Source organism: Manacus candei, unplaced genomic scaffold (assembly GCF_025592945.1).
Source record: "Manacus candei isolate 608988 ecotype Guabito, Panama unplaced genomic scaffold, ASM2559294v1 h1tg000018l, whole genome shotgun sequence".
In the NCBI taxonomy this organism is placed as follows: Eukaryota; Metazoa; Chordata; class Aves; order Passeriformes; family Pipridae; genus Manacus; species Manacus candei.
This window is the reverse complement of record NW_026138066.1, coordinates 13,400,464-13,419,173: the sequence shown is the minus strand read 5'-3', so window position 1 is coordinate 13,419,173 and position 18,710 is coordinate 13,400,464. Positions and strand designations below refer to the sequence as shown.

At 37.6% G+C, this 18,710-nt stretch overlaps 1 protein-coding gene across 2 annotated transcripts in view; it reads left to right on the top strand.

Moving 5' to 3' along the window:
• The window catches only part of BRAF (B-Raf proto-oncogene, serine/threonine kinase), an 86,677-nt gene that overhangs the window by 41,916 nt on the left and 26,051 nt on the right, over window positions 1-18,710 (top strand). Inside the window, exons 4-10 of one of the 2 annotated variants that reach the window (XM_051784755.1) lie at window positions 1,168-1,271; window positions 2,003-2,105; window positions 3,353-3,501; window positions 4,593-4,712; window positions 12,775-12,934; window positions 14,567-14,603; window positions 16,059-16,178. In XM_051784755.1, coding sequence (XP_051640715.1) covers window positions 1,168-1,271; window positions 2,003-2,105; window positions 3,353-3,501; window positions 4,593-4,712; window positions 12,775-12,934; window positions 14,567-14,603; window positions 16,059-16,178 — 793 coding nt within the window. The remainder of the gene's footprint in view (window positions 1-1,167; window positions 1,272-2,002; window positions 2,106-3,352; window positions 3,502-4,592; window positions 4,713-12,774; window positions 12,935-14,566; window positions 14,604-16,058; window positions 16,179-18,710) is intronic. The other variant, XM_051784754.1, reaches the window with a different exon arrangement.

Genomic DNA, 18,710 nt, shown 5'->3' with positions numbered 1-18,710 from the left:
CCCTAAATACCCATGGAAAGTTAAGTGCAAGGAGCGAAAACTAGGCTCTGATCCAAAGCCAGTTGAAGCTGATTAAAGGACTGCATTTGTCTGCCGAGGGCTCTGGCTTAAGCCACTAGCAAGCTAGAATTGAGTTTCAGATGTTCAGATAGGCTTCTTGTGTTTGTTGAGTTCGTGAGTTTTCCTTCTGATCTGTTTTTGAAGTTCTGTTCATGATTATAGGAGATGTCCCAATATGTACAGCACCTGAAGTCTTACATATTTTCACTATTGAGTTCTAGAAATAGTAAATAGGTAATATTCAACACCTTAACTACACTTAACCACAGAATATGTATTGGGGTTTTTTTAATGGCTTGACACTGTATAGGTATATACCTAGATTGTATACAATTGTATGCCTACACCACAGGTATACCTAGAGATGATGTACTAACTCATATAAGATATGCCTACGGCTAGAATAGAGGCAAGGAAAATATCTTTACTTTACATAGTTCGCAGTTCTTTGTTTGGCTACTTTTAGTGTGCTCCTCCATTCTTCCCATCCTGTTAGATATCTAAACTTTTCAAACAGTGAAACAGAAGAGAGGAATATGTTTTTCATATAAGAAGTATTGTAGAGCTGCAAATATAGGTTAAAGTGTGAGGTAATGGTCTGCCTGACTCGGAGGACTGTTTTGTTTTACTTGTTTGCATGCTTATCTTCTGTTTTAGAAATAGAAAATAAAATATTTACATTTTATAGTAATGTTTTTTTGAGTGCAGTCCAAGTTAGTTCCTTCACTTAATTTCACTTGGCATGTTTCCCCACTGAAGTTCAGGCCAGGCTGTAAAATTATAGCTGTATGTAGTTACTAGCTGTGCATGTGCTGGGTCTCCAGTTTCTTCCAGTTGAGAAAAGTTGGAAAGTCACTTCTAGAGTTGAATGAAGATTTCATTCCAAATGTTAGTAGAAGTGTAGAGCTTGTTCTGTCTGAGCTCTGTTTCACGCATACTATTCACCAAAGTTTTCCCCGCTACAAAAAGGTTTTGAAAACCTCTGACCTACCGTTCTGTAACGTATCATGAGTGGGTTCTAGCACTTGAGGGTCAAAATGTTTGCATCAGTTTAGGGAGATAAATTGGAAATTGTTTTAATTCATTTCTTTCCTATTTGACCTCTAGGTTCCAGCAAGATGTGGAGTGACAGTCCGAGACAGCCTAAAGAAAGCATTGATGATGAGAGGTCTTATTCCAGAATGCTGTGCCGTTTACAGAATACAAGATGGGTATGGTTTGTGTGGGATGGCCTTTTGTTCTTAGAATCTTACTGGAGCTACCCAGTATGGTCAGTTCTATCCAGCATTGTGGAAGTTGTTTTTCAAAGTTGAAAATTATATGATACTTTTCATTAGAACAATTTGTACTTCAAAGACATGTTGTAAAGAATGGCAAACTCCTAGAAAAAGGCTCAGGCGTGATATTGAGTAAATATGGGCTTATAGACTGGTGGCAAAACAGTCATTAATCAAACTCATGCTAGCCAAACAAGTATTAAATAGGTTGTGTTAACTTCTTGGTTTTATTTCACTTGGTTATGATGCATTCTTAACTAAAAACAAGAATTCCCTTGGGGGAAAAAAAAAGAGTTTTCAGCCCTAAAAAGTTTGTAGACTATTTTACTGCACACAACCAGCCATCTCTGTGCAACTCTTACGCAACAGGTACTTTCACAAACACTTTATTTGATCAGAAAGGCATCCGTCACCTTGGAGCCAAGCAATTGGCTACTACTGGAGCTGACTGGAAAAAAGTACATTTCCTTCATGCAATTTGTCCAGGGAGGGTGTGCTTTATTTACTGTGTGCTGAGCTTCATGTCTTGCCTTTAAAGTTTCGGGCATTTGGAGCCTGAGTAGCAAACCCCCACAGTGCAACATTTTAGCTGATCTCGCAACTTCGGCAAGAGACGTGCAAGGGCTTGTGCTCCGATGCTAATGAGAGGCTTATTTGCACTTTAGAGAGAAGAAGCCAATTGGCTGGGACACAGACATTTCCTGGCTCACGGGAGAGGAGCTGCATGTGGAAGTCTTGGAGAATGTGCCACTCACGACACACAATTTCGTATGTTCGTTTTGTGAGACATTGAGTAGGGTTACATTAACTTTGTACTTTCAAATTCAGATCAGCAACTTGGAATATTTTCTATCTGTGGCATGTGGTGGGAGTTGCAAAAAAGGTTTTTAATCACAGTAGCTTAAGTGAATTAGATACAATTGTATTTGAAGTAAGTGATGTTAGAGTACTTGATCACCCTTAAAACTCTTAAGGTTTGGATGGAATACACCCTCTAAAATTTATAAATGTAGGGGGTTTAAGTCAGCACTGCATTGCAGAGCTGTAATAACAATCTACTATTTTAGTATTGCTGTATCTATAAAATGTATTCTGGGCCTCCCTGCTGGCTCTGCAGCAGCAATTAACTAATGAACTAACTATTCCCAGAGCAGTGCTGACATCATCAATGATGCTAGAGCACAAATATGTTTTGACCTGATAAAGCACCAAGTAAATGGAAACTGCTAAACAAAATCCATCTAAATGGTACCAGCTACATACAAAATCCTGGAAATCATGTTTGTCACATTGAGAAGAAAGACCTTCTGTTTCAATTTAAAAAATACCAAAATTTTATCTGCGAGCTGCTTAAAATATTTTACTCAATCTAGTTTGGCTATGGCTAGTTAGATGAAATGTAGTAGGCTTAACATTTTTTTTAGTATCCTTCTGAAATTTTGATCATTACAGGTAGTAATAGAACTAGAATGTGTTTTTATGCCAAGTATTGCTAAAATAGAAAATTAACTAAATCATTTCTCCCCCCTGTAATTTGGGGATCATACACGATCACCCTTTTGTGATTCTAAATGTTGGAGTTTCAGTAATCAAAATTACAACTATATGTGTAACCATACATTGAAACCTTATATATAAGCCATATGTGTATTTCCAGTCCTGTGAGTGTTGGATAGAAATGTTATTTGGGCCCTGGAAAAATTAGAAGATAATATTTCAGCAGCTTTTGGTTTTATAGGTTGTATCCAATTAAATTCTGAATGTTTGTCCCTAGCACGATAATAGTGACGTTTTGCTTCAGATTTGCTGCTGTCTTTCTTATCGCTAATGAAGTGAAGCATTAATTCCAATAAACACTCGAAAGAAAATTTTAATGCGTGAATACTGTTTCAAAAAAGAGACAATCCTTTATGCAAATCTGTCTGATACATAGAACTGTAGGGGGGAGACAAAAGCAGACAGTCTCAGGTTTGCAGGAGGACTCTGTGTAATTGTGACTGTGTCTTACAACGCAGGTACGAAAAACGTTCTTCACGTTAGCGTTCTGCGACTTCTGTCGAAAGCTGCTTTTCCAGGGGTTCCGGTGCCAGACCTGTGGCTACAAATTTCACCAGCGCTGTAGTACAGAAGTGCCACTGATGTGTGTTAATTATGACCAACTTGAGTAAGTAATCACGATTGGTTTTCAAGTTGAGCCTTCTAATAAGTGTACAGCTGTCAGCGTTTTCTTACATTGAATCTGGAATTGAGGAAGTCAGAGAAAGTGCCTGAAAAAAAATATAGGGGTTCCACTGTTCTTGTGAAATTGCTTAATTCATGTTCTTTCTGTGCTAGCTCAGACAACCAGTTCATATTTCTTTGCTGGACTATGAAATGCTTTCTTTGAAGCATGAGTAGGGTTGCTGAGCACTTGACTATATCAGACAGACTTCTCATTGTTCACAGTTGTTATTATTAATCAAAACTGGTTCTTTATTATGTGATGGCTAGGGCCTCTGTTTAAATTTTTAGCTCTGTGTTTATTCTCTTCAACCAGTTGAATATAGTGAAATTGCAGTTGGTTTTACAGAGATTGAAAACTAATCTGTTAGCAAGATAAATGCCTAGGTAAGAAACATAAAAGAAAATGTCCTAAACAGTCGTGTTCTTGAATCGAGTTACTGATCTATTTGTGTAAGTCTTTGATATAGGTTAAGGATCTGGTGTAAAATGGCTCTGTGTTCTATTTCATCAGTTTTAGAAGCGGCTATTAAGTCTTCTAAATAGATTTTCATATAATGGTTTAAAATGCTGTTTTTTTCCCCCAAGAATTAATTTAGTTTCATTTTATGTTTGTAACTGTTTACATAGACATCTCTAGAGTTTGTGCTCAGGGTTTATGGATTACGTAGTTGTATCCATTTGACGTTTGGGTTTTGGCATTACATCAGTGCAAATGTTAAAATAAGTTTATGTACTCAATATAGGTATAGGTTGTGCATTCTTGAGGAACCAGATGTTTGCAATCCAACTAAAAGATTAAAAAATTACTTTCCACAAAGGTTATGTTTAAGGCATGATCTTCTGATCCTCTCTAAAGTAAATAATATTTTTAACAAATCTTGAAGATTTAGTGTGTAAATGTAATCTTTATTTTAAAATTTAGACTCTGATCAGTGAGCTTTTGGGGGTGTCTTGTAGTCTTTGAGTGTTATTTTGTGAAGCTTCTGGGTTTTGCACAAGTTAGGTTGTTTTTGTTTTGTTCTTGCCTCACAGTTTGCTGTTTGTCTCCAAGTTCTTTGAACATCACCCCATACCACCGGAGGAGGCCTCCTTAGGAGAGACCACCCCAGCATCTGGATCGTACCCCTCAGTGCCCCCCTCAGATTCTGTTGGGTATGACCTTATTCCTGCTGTTTAATAACATAACATTTCAGTACTATGCTTAGAAACACTCAAAATACTGCTTTGCAACTCTTATATTTTTGTAATCTGGCTTGTCATACAAATATATCCACCTATGCTTAACTTAAAAGAAGTGAATGTTTTCATTCACAGGAATTATATAAATTAGTAATGAACCAAAGTTAAATATGTATGTAACTGTTTGTAGAATTGAGGCCTTCCCTGTTAAACTGATTTCTTCTACATGATGGCTTAGACCTGGTCTAAACTGGAAAGATTTTATACTTAAGATTAATTAATTAATTGGTTATCAAACTACAGTTTATTTGCCTTGAAGTGACATACCTCAGTTTCAGAGTAAACCACACCACTGTAAGGTTGGTGTGAACAGGGGCCAAGTCCAGGTCCATAATACTGCTTTAGTAGCTTTTCCACATACACATTGCTTTAGTATCCTCCAGACCAGCTGTCTTCCTCCTGTTCATGTTGGGATATACCAATAGCATCTGTTTGCTGCAGCTCCAGGTTTTGCAGAATTAGACCTCTAAAACTGACCATCCCCCCTGTATTTCCAACAAAGATTCTGGACCCTTTTTCCTTGAAGAGATAAGTGACCATATTTAGATGATGTTCCCAGTAGTGAGGAGATCAATGACACCATCCAGCACTAGGTAGTTGAACAAATCTCCAGGGAAGAGTAACTCAGGGATGTGTATCACAGTCAAGAAACCTGATGCAGATTTATTAAGAACACCAAATACAAAAGCCTTCAGAAAACTATCCCCAGGACATGTGTGCTGCATGGAATTGGGCTGAAATTGCCTCTGGATTAGTGACCATTGTGCCCAGACTAAAGCAGAAACAAACTGGAAGCTACGCGGGCGCTTACGGACTCTTAACTAGAAGATAAATTCTCTGGACAGCCAAGACTATTTTATGGAAGATCAAATATGATGCCTCCCAGGAAAATAGATTGATAGTCCTGCAGAGGGAACCTCATTTGGTAAGTACAGAGATTATCTTCTTATTTGTACTATACTGTATGTGTAGATTCAAGTAAATTCAAAAGTACTTCTTCCAGGTAGTAGATGTTGCCTTTATATCCCATGGATGTTAGTACAGCAGATTGTGGACAAGGCTGTTATGGTTCTCTTAAGTGCAGCAGGCTCTGCCTTTCTCATGGTACAGCCAAAATTATAACCAGGCTAGAACTATTAATCCATGAAAAAACTTGTTCATACCAACTGTTTTAAACAGCAGCAGATGCCAAAGGCACTATATAGCCCTAATCCTAATACTCTAAATTTTTCTGCTTTTTAATTGTCTTTGCCTCACATTAGTCCATTCTTACCAGTTTATGAAGATACAACAGTATGGATTATCTTAATTGATAAGACTTCGATCAGTCTCAGTTTTGTGAATTGAAAATGGAAAGGAAAAGCTGAAACCAAAGCTGGTTAATGCCTTAAGGTTTTTAACTTGACATCTATAAAAATGTTAACTTTTAAATATACTTGCCAGTTGGTTTTAAGGCGCTTTTCCCAAATGTTGCATCTGTAAATGTTTGTAATTGCAGAAGCTGTAAAAGGTGTCTGGCTTTCTCCTTTTTGCTTTCTTGCTTTGCCATACACTTCATTGTTAAACAAGACAAAAAAAAAGCATACATCATGTCTGCAAAATTATGTTCATTTTGAAAATGGTTTATGATTATCAGCTGGTGTTTGTAAGTAATATGCATGTTACTCAGGAGATTTTCTCCAAGCATCTATGTGTGCAGTATTTCCTTTCCAGAACTAGCTCAGGTGTTATTATATGAGCATATGGCAGTGTCCATACCTTTTTCCAGGTATCTTTTTACCTTTCTTTAGTAATACTTCTCTGCTTTTTAAAAACATAATTGTGGAAAGATTAATTTGTCTGAATTTAAGAAGCTGTCCTTTTCCATAAAAACATATGCTTACCTGTGGTTTTGTTAAAGGGTATTGCTGCAATATGGGACAACAGCTCAAGTGGAACAAAAAAAAGGGCTACCATTTGAGATTATCTTGTCTGGGAGGAGAATAAGGGATTGAAATTTGAGAGTTGGGCAATGGGATGTAAAATATGAGGAACTAGCGCTTTAATAACACTTACTAGGTTAATAATTGTTCCTTTGATTTCTCTGTTCTCCTAGCATCTTGCATGGCTCAGCCCACAGAGGAAGGGATGTTACTAATCGTTTGGTAAACCTGAGGAAAGAGAAGGCAAACATCCTTCTTCATCTGTAGCCTTGTGAAGGGATTCCAGCGGCAGGCAGAGTGCCCAAAGAAAGGAAGTTTGTGTTGCAAGACAAGCTCGAGAGCAAAGGCGTGTGTGACATGCTGAGACATTGTCAAGGGATCAAATGGAAAAGTTTGAAAGAGAAAGGGACCTAAAGGAAAAGACCATTGGACATGATGCAAAAGCTGCTAAACATGCGGGAGAACTGTTTCACTCTGGTCATGTGTAACATCCTAAAGCAATCCAGTCCTGTAGCCTTTCATTCTTCCAACTGAAAGCGTTAGGCAGTCCCTCCAGGTGTTCCACCCAAAGATGAGGGAGCACATATGGTCCCACTTGCACATCTCTGAACATTGTGTATCCAGCCTCCACATTAGGTCTTGTGTCCCATTTTAGTTCTTTCCGTTTGCACTCTCCTCTTGTGCTAAAGCAGCCACTTTAGTTATAATCTGCACTTAACTGGAAAGAAATACAAGAAGTGTAGGTCTCCCTAATAAGAGCCATTTGTAATAAAATTGAAGTAAGCAAACTGTATATGATACATTGTATTTGTTTTGTTCATTGCACTGTCATAAAGTTTCTTCTGTATCTTTGCTCGTAAAATACAAGCACAGAATTCCTTTGAACCCAGTTCCCTCCATCTCAAATACCTGCATAAGGGAGAGATTAGCCATTCAGAATATTCCAAACTTGTCTTTTTCAACTCTGATCTGTTCTCTTAGATGTTGTGATGTTGGACAAAACTCAGCACACACATGAGGCAGGTGTTATGGCAGGGTAAGTAACCTGTGGAGTGGGTGTAAGAGGGCGTGTGGTCAGACTTGGAATAGCACAGGGGCAGGTTGCGTTTGGTAAAAGCCAAAAACGTCTGCATTGCTCCAGGCAGAACACTGCTGGTAGGCAAGTTGGCAACATCTTTGCTCTTTGAAAAACAACATTTCCCAATATGCTTCATCTTCTAAGTTGGAGGAAGAAAGAGGGAATGTCTGGTGCACCGTTCTTGGAAGCTTGCCAGTCCCTGCCTTTGAGCAGGCTCCAGCCTGTGATTAAACACCTCTGCTTTCCTTTCTGTCTTCCAAATGTTCACTGATCATTCTGCCTCAGCCAAAGATATTTAAATGTCTAGAAAAGCTTCTGAAAAGCCAAGGAAGCAAAGACACAGTCTTACAATATTGTATTTAGTACTACAATGGCATTTAGATCCCATGGTGTTTAAGTGAGCAAAAGCTTTGTGTTTTATTTTATAAAACAAATTTTCCCCTAAAAATACTGGCAGAATCTTTTCCAGGCCTTTCCATGTAAATGTTCCCAAAGTTCCTACAAAATACAACTTGATACGCATTCTTGCCGAGCAGAAAAGGTCTGGTACCAGAATCTTTAGAAAAATTGCTTCTAGCCTGTACAACAGGAGGGGAAAACCTCTTACTCTCCAGAACTTTATTAGAAAAACACACTAGTGAGCTGAAACCTGGTTTGGAGGACTTATGACAGCAGTGTGATTCTCTTGATAGCCCCTGGTGTATGAAGGTTTTGGAAATGTTAGGCTTGTCAGCTCTGATCTGGGCCCAAGGGCCAGTAAAAATAAATGCACACCGTTGTGATAATCCTGGCAGTTCTTTTTCACCTGCAAGCCAACACGGATGAAAACAAGTTATCATGGTGTAGAAAACTGCACTGATTTTTAAGAGGTAATGACTGTTACAGAACTGTCTCATGTTACTTCTAGTCTGACTTCAAAGGATGGTGCAAGAGTGATCTTCACCTTGTAGTTACAAATGGATACTGCTGTCCTTTTCTCCAAATCACCATTTCATTTGAGGTTATTGAATATTTCCAGGCTGCAGAGTTGGGAAAAAAAAAATATGTTTTCTGGCAATATCTGTGGAGTATTATGATAATTAAATCACTAGCTGAAATATCATTGTGTCACAGATCTTTAGCAATCCTTAGAACCTTCCTGAAAATGGAAGTGCACTGTGTTCTTCATAAACAGCAGTAACAAAAAACAAATCCAGTCATATTCTGGTGTAAGCAAAATTAATCAAAAAAAGTGCCTTAAAACACATTTTAGATTTGGCCTAGGTATGACTGTGCAACCTACAGGTGAACAGTGCATACAACACTGAGCCCTGTGGCTAAACTGAGGTGTACTTGTTCAGGCTAGAAGGGGAATAGGGAAAATCTCAGTCCATTCAAAAAGGAACTGGCACACACCTCATAATTGGATAGGTGACTGAATTTTCAGTTTAAGCCTTTGCCCAACTGCAGCAAAATAAAAGTATGGGAAAAAAATTTTGAAGCCCAAACAAACATATTTTAAGAAAAATCTTTCCTGAGTAGACCAGCTCTTAAACATTTATGAAACATCACATTGATGAGTTAAAGGAGATTGCAGAAAATCTGTATAAAAATCTTCTTTTGTATTTGTAAAGTGAACTAACTTTTATCATTACAATTTCTAAATCTGGTGGAGGTACTGTATATGATTTTATGAAATTGCTTGTTCCTATATAACGTACCATGTGTGGACACTTCTCTGAGTTGCCTTACTCTTTCCTGTGGATCCAGTTTTGTGGAATAGTAAATCTGTGGACACACTGGCGTTTGCTGTGCTTGCTAAAGGGTATAAAAATTTTACATCTTATATTCAGTTATTTTTGTCTCCTGACAAAACCTCTTTCTGCTCTGTCTTGATAAAAAGGGAGGGAACAATGTACTTACCCCAGATACATGGTCCAAGGTAAAAGTTTGGTCATATTGTCAGGAAAGGTTGTAACATTAAATTGAGATTTGGCAATTATCACCCTGTTGTCTCAGAAGCTGAGAATCATTGTTGAAGGAATGCCCACGTCTAAGAGTCTGGGAGAAAGTGGTCAAGATGAGGTAGTATAACCACTCCAATATTGATCTTATTTGTAGAAGGTCTCCTTTAGCAGGGTGGCTGTAAACAGCTCACAGAGTCCACAGGAGCAACAGAAACTCAGATCCTGGTATTCAGATTGAGGCTCCTTTAAGCCTCAGCCTGCTGTACGTGTATGTCACAGTAAACAGTTCTTTGTAGGAGTTGTTCTGGTCCTCTTGATTTTTTTATTTTATTTTTTTTGACCAATGTGTTTTCGTAGCCTACAGAACAAGTTTTGGGCCTGGCCTGGAATAGACAATGTCACCCTTTCCCAAATGATGATGTCTTGTCCTTGTAGCTCCAGTGTCCCTTCTGCTCTTCTAGAGCAATTAAAATGTAGGAATACTGTACAAACAGGCTTTTGGTAGCTCAGAGGATTGCCACATTCTTTGGGGTGATGTGCTTTGATAGATCAAGATCTCACTGCAGATCAAGATACAGCTTTTGCCACACAGAGGCAGAAGCTGGTGGTAATATCCCCTGAGCCTGTGATCTCAGTAGGCCATCTTGGCCAGCAAACCACTTGTGTCTTTCTCTTCATTAGTTCCCTTTTTCAAGCAAAATTGCCGTTTAGCAAAAATTTTTTATAAGTGTCCCAAGGACACCCAATAATAAAATTCTGATGGAGCACATGGCTAAGTGCTTATGAGGTTCCCATCCCTGGATTCTTGGTGTCGGAAGCCTAGGGACCCTCACAATAATAGTTCAGGGACTCAAAAAAAAAAAAAAAAAAAAAAAAAAGGGGAATTCTTTATCAGCCTGTAATTATTTACTAAAGATCTGGACTTCCCCCAGTTAGAATTTAATGACTGGAAAAAGCTATTAAAATTGTTTTCAAATGTGTGTGATAGCACGCTATCTGTGCTAGCAACATGATGGACGTAGTGACCTGTGCCCAGAAATACAGAAGCAGCAGATGACCATTTATGACTCAAAGGAGGATGTAATTGAAACAATACTTTTTCAATCTGGTTTTCCCTCTGTTATCTTACTGATGATCACAGAAAATCTGGTTGCTTCTGTCCTCGTCATGTGGCAGAGCTCAGATAGTGTCTCACGCTCACTCCTACTGCAGTGATCTGAGGGATGTTCTTACACATCTCCCTTAATTTCCTTATTACCAGAGAACTCTCAGGAAGTTTAGCAGGAGTTAGCTATCCAGTGCCAGTACCGACCTGGCTGAGACACTTTTTACACTTCTTGTATTTTTTTGTGCAACATCTGACACACTTGCCTTAACATGAAAATAGAGTACCTTAAAATGTCAACCAAGTGCATTCCCAGTATTTATATTCTGTCATGCGACAATAAGTAACTGTTTTTTTAAAAATTACCATGGCTAAACCCCCTACCTCTTCTTCCCTGCCACACCTCCCAAACATATGTATTTTACTACAAGACTTACTAGATTGTTGCTTGCATTAATTCACAAGAGCTTTGTTTTGCCAATCTCAATTTTGTGAGATTGTCGACCAGGAAGGAAAAGATGACAAGTCCTTAGGATACAGATAGCACTGAGTTCTGGGACCAGTGCCAAACTACATAAACTCTTCAGTGAAAGGTAGGATAGTAGTGTTTAAAGCAGACCTGATTCTTAAAAATGCCAAGAGATCCTGGTGAAAATGTTAGTTGCCTCTAAATACCTTTGGAGAGGCCAAGGAGTGTTTACTTATAGGAGGTGGCTCCAGGACCTATTTGCTGCTGCATGCTGCTCTATGTTTTATTTCTGAGGCTTCTCCCTGTGGGCATTGCCTTTGTGGGCATAGTATTTAATCCATGAGTCATTGAATGAGTGGAGGACTCCACTCTTCTCTTAGAATTTGGCAAGAAAAACCCTCGCTCCTAAAACCCTTGTTGTCAGACACCGTATATACTTTAACATAAAATTTTCTTTGACAAAGCTGGCAAATGTTTTCATTGACCTTTTGCCTTATATCCATTAGATTGAATCATTAGACTTAACAGGGACTGACCTTGACTAGAGTAAGAGATAATTGCCAATTTATTGTACTTCAGCAAAATTAACGGATAACCAAAGAAGTGACTTTCTGCCTTTTTACAAACAAAAAACCAAGAGATGTTTTGTCTTTTAGATATTCAATTCATTATACAATAAATTGAAGACTTAATCTACATTTATGACTGCCAGTGTTTAAATTTCTTCAAGAATCTTGTCTGTGTAGTCTGAATGCCTATCATTCAAGTCAAACCTATTGCATTGCCTAACTGTAGCACTGTAAATAACATTTGAAATGTTGCCTATTCAAAGTTATTACTTACAGATTGAGATTAAAAGGTGATATGTTGATTTTTATTACATCAACATTGGCCATGTTATTTTTAGTATCAATTATAATTGGCCATATTATTAATCAGTTAGGTTCAATGACCATATGTAATTTTCACTCTATATTTGCTGATCAATAATCCTATCCATACAATTTGTTTTGTGACATTTTCTAACTGTAAAATTGATGTGAGATGTTAAGCATTTTTAGTTCTTGATGGGTTACCATTTTAAAGAGTGTATTGCATTGACTCAGAGGAAACTGCAGAGTATCTTTCTATCTGCAGTGCATGTTGGGCTACATGAATTTTTCAGATCAGGATTTATTGTTACTAGTGTGGTATGGCATGGTAGAGTTTTTTGTTTTGTTTTAACTCAGAACTCTTCACAGCCATGTAATTAGGTAGTTTGTGCAGAAGAGAGTTGTTGCAATTGATCATAGGAGAGTAGAGATCGTTCATTATAAATTGTTTTTATTCAGGCTTTTAGATCAGTTTTTTTATGTATGTATTATTATAGTTGAAAAGGACTTACCACACCCACTATGCAGTGTTTGAAGCCATTTGTAGACCTAAATCCTCTTTTTCCTTGACTTTGTTTCTCAGACCACCAATTCTCCCTAGTCCTTCTCCTTCAAAATCCATTCCAATCCCACAGCCCCTCCGACCAGCAGATGAAGACCATCGGAATCAGTTTGGGCAACGCGACCGATCCTCTTCAGCTCCCAATGTCCACATCAATACAATTGAGCCAGTCAATATTGATGTAAGTATTAATAACAGTTAGATCAAGAATAGTAGATTCGATGTGTTCATTTTGAATATCAGTGCATTAGGTTTATCATGTGCACACAAGTGCTGTGTTTCTAAGCTTATCCCCAGTGGTCTATCAGAGTCTTCAAGGACCATTCATTTTTCATTTCTTCACAGATTCATTTTTGCTGTTGAGAGCTGTAAGAACACAAATAACCCATTCTCCAAAAGGAGAACTGCCTCTTGACAGTCCTGTCCTTTTCATTTTCAAATAAACATTTTGCCCCAAACCACTGCTTTTTTTTTGTGTTATTAGTCCCAAGGCTCTTGCTGCTAGCTGTAGCCAGTAACCACTCTTGCAAGCCATTCTGTGTGTTAAACACATTTTTATGCAAGATAGAGGTTTTTAGTATTTGTATTCCAAGTAACATTTTTGACATTGAAGAAAATTGAATTATTAAGTTAAACTGAGTTCAGATATACCAATAGTACCTTAGGATTTCAAGAGCCCAGTATATGTTCTGAGCATTCTTTTAGAGTGTTCAGAAACAGCTACACTTAACTCGTTTTCCACGTTTTTGAAATCTCTGAATGGTGAAATGTAACTAATAATAGTGGTTGATATTAGTGTAAGAACAGTTAAAACCTTTCAGAATGTTGATCACGACAACCACTTTCTAATTTTGCTAAAATACACAGCTTGTATTTTACCCTTAAGTCTGCTCTCTAGAAATTATTCATTTGTCAGATGAATAGTCTTGAAGTCTTCCTGGACACTGAGGCACAAAATCTGTTTTGCATGTGAGCTGATGGAAAGGTGAAGTGTTAGTTTTAAGAGTGTGGCTGTGTAGACATTTACATATGATATATGACACTGGTGCAGCTGAGGCATAGCCAGTGCCTTCAGCAGCAGCGTAGGTGTATGAGGGAACAAATATAATTGTGTAACAAAAAAGGGAACAAAGATAATTGTGTAACAAAAAAAAAAAAAAAAAGCTCCATGATGAAAACTGTTGGAATACAGATGGAAACTGTTAGAATTTTCTGCTTTTCTTCTGTTTAGAAAATCCTTAGCGTAGTTTGCTTTTAGTTGCAAAAGATACTCTCAGTTCACAGTGTGTTGCAAGCAAAGGAAACCTTTTGCAGTTAGTCATTTCTGAGAAGAACAGAGTGCGCCTGGCTATGCAAATCAGGTGTGTTGTTTTAAGAAAAAGTGAAGCAGGACTCATCTGACTGATGTACCTCAGTACAGGAAATTGATGTCCCAGCTTCTAATGTGGCACTTCAAATCATTTGTGCCACAAACAGTGTAACTAGAACATTTAGTTCAATATTTCTTCACACATTTTGACCACCTCTATTTTTAAAACAATATTTTCATGTCAGCATCTATTTTGGGTAGTGTACATTTCACTTTACTACTGAGAGATGCTGTTTTAGAGCAACTGATTTTGAGAAGTTTAGTAGTTGTTATAAGTAGTTCTTTGGAGTCGCTGCTATTATTAAATCAGAATAGGAAACCACTTTTATTTCATGGACAGCACATGACATTATGGATTCTCAAGTTGATCAATATCAATTGATTCCAGAATCTAAATGTTAATACCTAAATTAAATACAGATTTTTTTTTTTTATTTTTTATAGGAATTGATTAGAGACCAGGGTTTACGAGGAGAGGGAGGTAAGTAGCATTTAAACTAACTACTGTGTTACACTTAATTACACAACCACTCTGTCCCGTTACCCTACTTCCTTCTACAAAACACAGGCACAAAGGAAAATATGACTAGAGCAAAAAGTGAATTTACATTTGCTTGTCCATGAACTTAGTATTTGTCTCACGAAGATTTGAGTCATTTACTGGTCATTCTGGGAGTGGGGGAGATGGAAGGAGAAAAAGTTTTGAAGTAGTACCTAGTTTTTTTAGTTTTAAAATTAATTTGCACTCTCACTTCTTTGTTCTCTCTCTCTCTCTCTCTCTCTCTCACACACACATACACACACACACACACACACATTCACTCACATGGCTGCACACAGATACACTATAACTTCCCAAGTCTCTCTCAGAGATTTTTACACCTGTTGTTACATTTTCACCCATGGAAACAGTGGGGGTTTTTATTATTGAAAACCATCGACATGGTAGACGGGCCATCCATGTGAACTGCTGCATCCTAAAGCAGTGTGAAATACTCCAGCTCTTCTCCCCCTCTGCCCTGCTGAAGTTGCTGCTTTGCTGTACTGCATGCCTGTGCTGCTCTTGGAAGCAGGTTGTTAGGACCTTTCACTAAAGCCAGGGTTTTTTGTGTTTCCTTCAGTAATGCAGAGCCCTAATTCACAGTTAAGTCAGAACTAGTACCAGAAAGCTTATTTTTCTTCACATGTTGAGCACAGGCCTGTTTAGTCACTTCTCCCACTGGCTTCTGAAGTCCAGGTAGGGCTTCTTATGTGCTGTATTATATTCCTATGAATATAATAATAAAATAGAACTATTGGAAATAAAGAAGTAGTAAGTAGGGCAGGCATATGACAGTTTTTCCAACTCTAAATCAGTAACACAGTTGTCTCCTACTAATTATAACTTGCTTCAGCCATAAGTTAGGTCTGAATTACCTTAGTGCACTCTTTCCTGATCTCTAAGATTTTGTTCTGTGGGCTGTCACTGACTTTCTTTGTCCCATGCAAATCTGGTATTTGGTAGAATGCTGCCTGCCTACTGCATTGTGTTTGATGGAGCTGTCTTTAATTATGCCAGCAATAGAGCACTTTTGAAAAAGAAATTTCCTTTAAACCTGCAAGCTTAATTGAAAGTTACCAGTTTTAGGTATTTTTATATGTGTTGATAGGTGTGGCTTTCCACAGTTTTGCCCATTTTGTCCAGCATTTAAATGTTGTGCAATCATGTTGGTTTTAACTTTTGATCATAAACTGTCTGTTTGGCATCTGAAAACAATTGGCTATTCCCGGTCCTGAAACAGTGTTATTAGTAATTGACTTTTTTTTTTTCCCTCAAAGTTCAGAAGCAATCTATGAATAGGAGTCAAAGCATCCTAGTTATTTCCCATGACTTCTTTCATTTCTTCTGTGTGTCTGTCTTTCTGTCTCTGCCTGCCCGTCTCTTTCTCTCTAACAGCCCCTTTGAACCAGCTGATGCGCTGTCTTCGGAAATACCAATCCCGGACTCCCAGTCCCCTCCTTCATTCTGTCCCCAGTGAAATAGTGTTTGATTTTGAGCCTGGCCCAGTGTTCAGAGGTAGTTGGGCTCTTCTTTCTTGTTTTCACCCAAACAAAATAAGTAAAACCACAGATGCTGTTTGTGCCTCACCCTCACACCGTGTGTATGTAAGTGTGTGAGTTTATCAAAACACCTCTGTTTTTTGCTTGGCCTGGCTGGAATGCTTTGAATGTGCTTTTCACACATACTCACTTTCACCTTTACACGCTTGAAAATGACTATAAATAAAGTCTGACTTAAATCTTCAAAAGCAAGGAATTTCATAGTTGAGGTTTTTCTGTGGACCTTAGCATAATTTTTTTAACCAAAGGTCCTTGGATTGCACTGCAGTGATTTTAAAGATAAAATTACGTCCTTAACTTAGAATTTCCTTGACTGTTCAGTTTAAGTCAGTTCAGTGCTATAACAGTTTTCTATATTTGATATTCTTTGTTTTGAGAAGTAATCTAGGAAATTAAATGTGAATTACAAACATTTCCATTGATATCTTGTTAGGTCGCAAGGTTTTCAAGTAACGTGTTATGTCAACTTTTGACAAATACTTCATTTTGAGAGTGTGCTGTTGACATCACATTGGGGTCCTAGATAGTTTAGACCATGTAGTTTTTATTTAGTTAGCAGATTTCCACTGAAACAGTATTTGTGTCCTGTACTATGTAAAAAACACAGATTTTCATATCATTGACCCTGGGGGTTATTCAGGCCTTAAGCTGTCAATGGATCTGTTGTATTGCACAAAATCCCGAAAAAACTCTGTGGGATTTTATATGCTGGAGAAACCAACTACTGAGTAATAGCATGAAATGTAAATTCTTGTGTCTATACGTATACGTGTAGAAATGGTCAGTTCAGTGCATGTAGTGTGGTTTTCAAATGCTACCATCTTGGCTGTTTCAAAGACTTTTGTTTCAGAATATATCAAGAGCAGTTCACCTTATGAACTTGTAAAGTTCTTCCAGAAGTCTTTGTAAGAAGACAGGTGTTCCCAAACTGGCTACAGAACGGAATACGTTACGTACAGCTTCAGAGCCCAAGCTGTTGACTTAAGTCCAACATTATCTGAAGTATTCTACTCTATTAACTTGGAAAACAGGCCATCTGGTATTATTATGAACAGATTAACTACAGTGTTCTGCCATGTGCTGTAAGCATTTTTGGTGAAGGGTGAATATTGTGCTAGTGTTTCTATACTGTGGTATTAAAATCAAGGAGACTTTAGTTACCTCAAAAGAAAACGCATTCTGGTAGAGCTTTGCTGTTGCAGAGAAAGTCTGTAACCCAGTAAACTTTTTGAAAATTGCTTATGTTCTGGAAACATCATACATTTCATTCCATGTATGTATGATGAATTATATAATAAATTTATGACAGTATAGTGGCTGTAACATAAACATAAGTCCTTCCTTCAGGTCTTGTTAGGATGGACTTCCAGCTGATTATAATTGTAGTTAGGATGCCCAATATGCATCATTATTGTTACTTTAGCATAAGGGACAGTTTACAGATGCTGTGTCCCATTTTGGATGTGTTTCTATGTCATTATTTTGTGCTTCCACTTCTAAATTTATAGATTTTAGCTCAGTGAGGACAGTGGTGTTTAGTCTGATAATTTAACATGCACTGAATGACTGAATTTGAGCAACAGTTTTAAAAGCCACAAAGTCAGTTTTTGAACTCAAGTTGGTATTAGGAGGCACTTCTTGGTTAAGAAGGGGGTTGCTGAAAGAATATGAAGAGGAGTATTGTCTTCCACCGCTTTCCAGAGCACTAATGTGAGAGAAAGCATTGTAATGTTAGAGGTCTTGTACAATGACATACATTGTTTAGCAGAGCAGCATGAATTTAATTAACAGTTGACCCTATTTCATGTCCTTTGCATTGGAAGGGTCAGCATAACCTTGTTACGAATAATTGTGGTGTATTTTAAAAAGCAGTGTCTAGCTGAAGTGCTCTATTTGTAAAGGGCCATTGGGGCTCTGAAACAGCTCTCTTAGTGACATTTTCCTGCACAGATTTGTTTAGATAACATACAGGCTACAGACATACTGTTCTTTTTGTGTTTCATAGAATATGCTTCAAATAGCTAACTAAAGTACTTGTTCTTTTTTAATCCTTTCTACACTCTAATATTTATTTTTAAATAAGAGTTCTCTGCTAACAGATAGCTTTAAAACAGCCAAATGGTTTTCAGGTGGCACTTGGAGACTCAACTAGAAAACATTTCAATTATTTGCATTTAATCTGTCTTGGTTCCAAAGTACAGTATTTCAGCTATTTGTTGGGTTTCTAGAAGCTTAGGTACAAGAAATCTCTGAGGTAGATACTGATAACTAAAATGCTACTGCTTTTCTACTCAAAGGAACCGATGGAATTAAAAAAATACATTTAAAAATTTTTTTTCTTACTTAAAAAGACACTGTCCTTCTGATAATTCATGAACAAGAGACTGGGGACTATCTATACAGAGATGTTTGCTATAGACTTGTCTCTTCCTGAAATCTGAGACTCAAGTGCTAATCTAGTATTAGGACAATATTCCTAGGATATGTT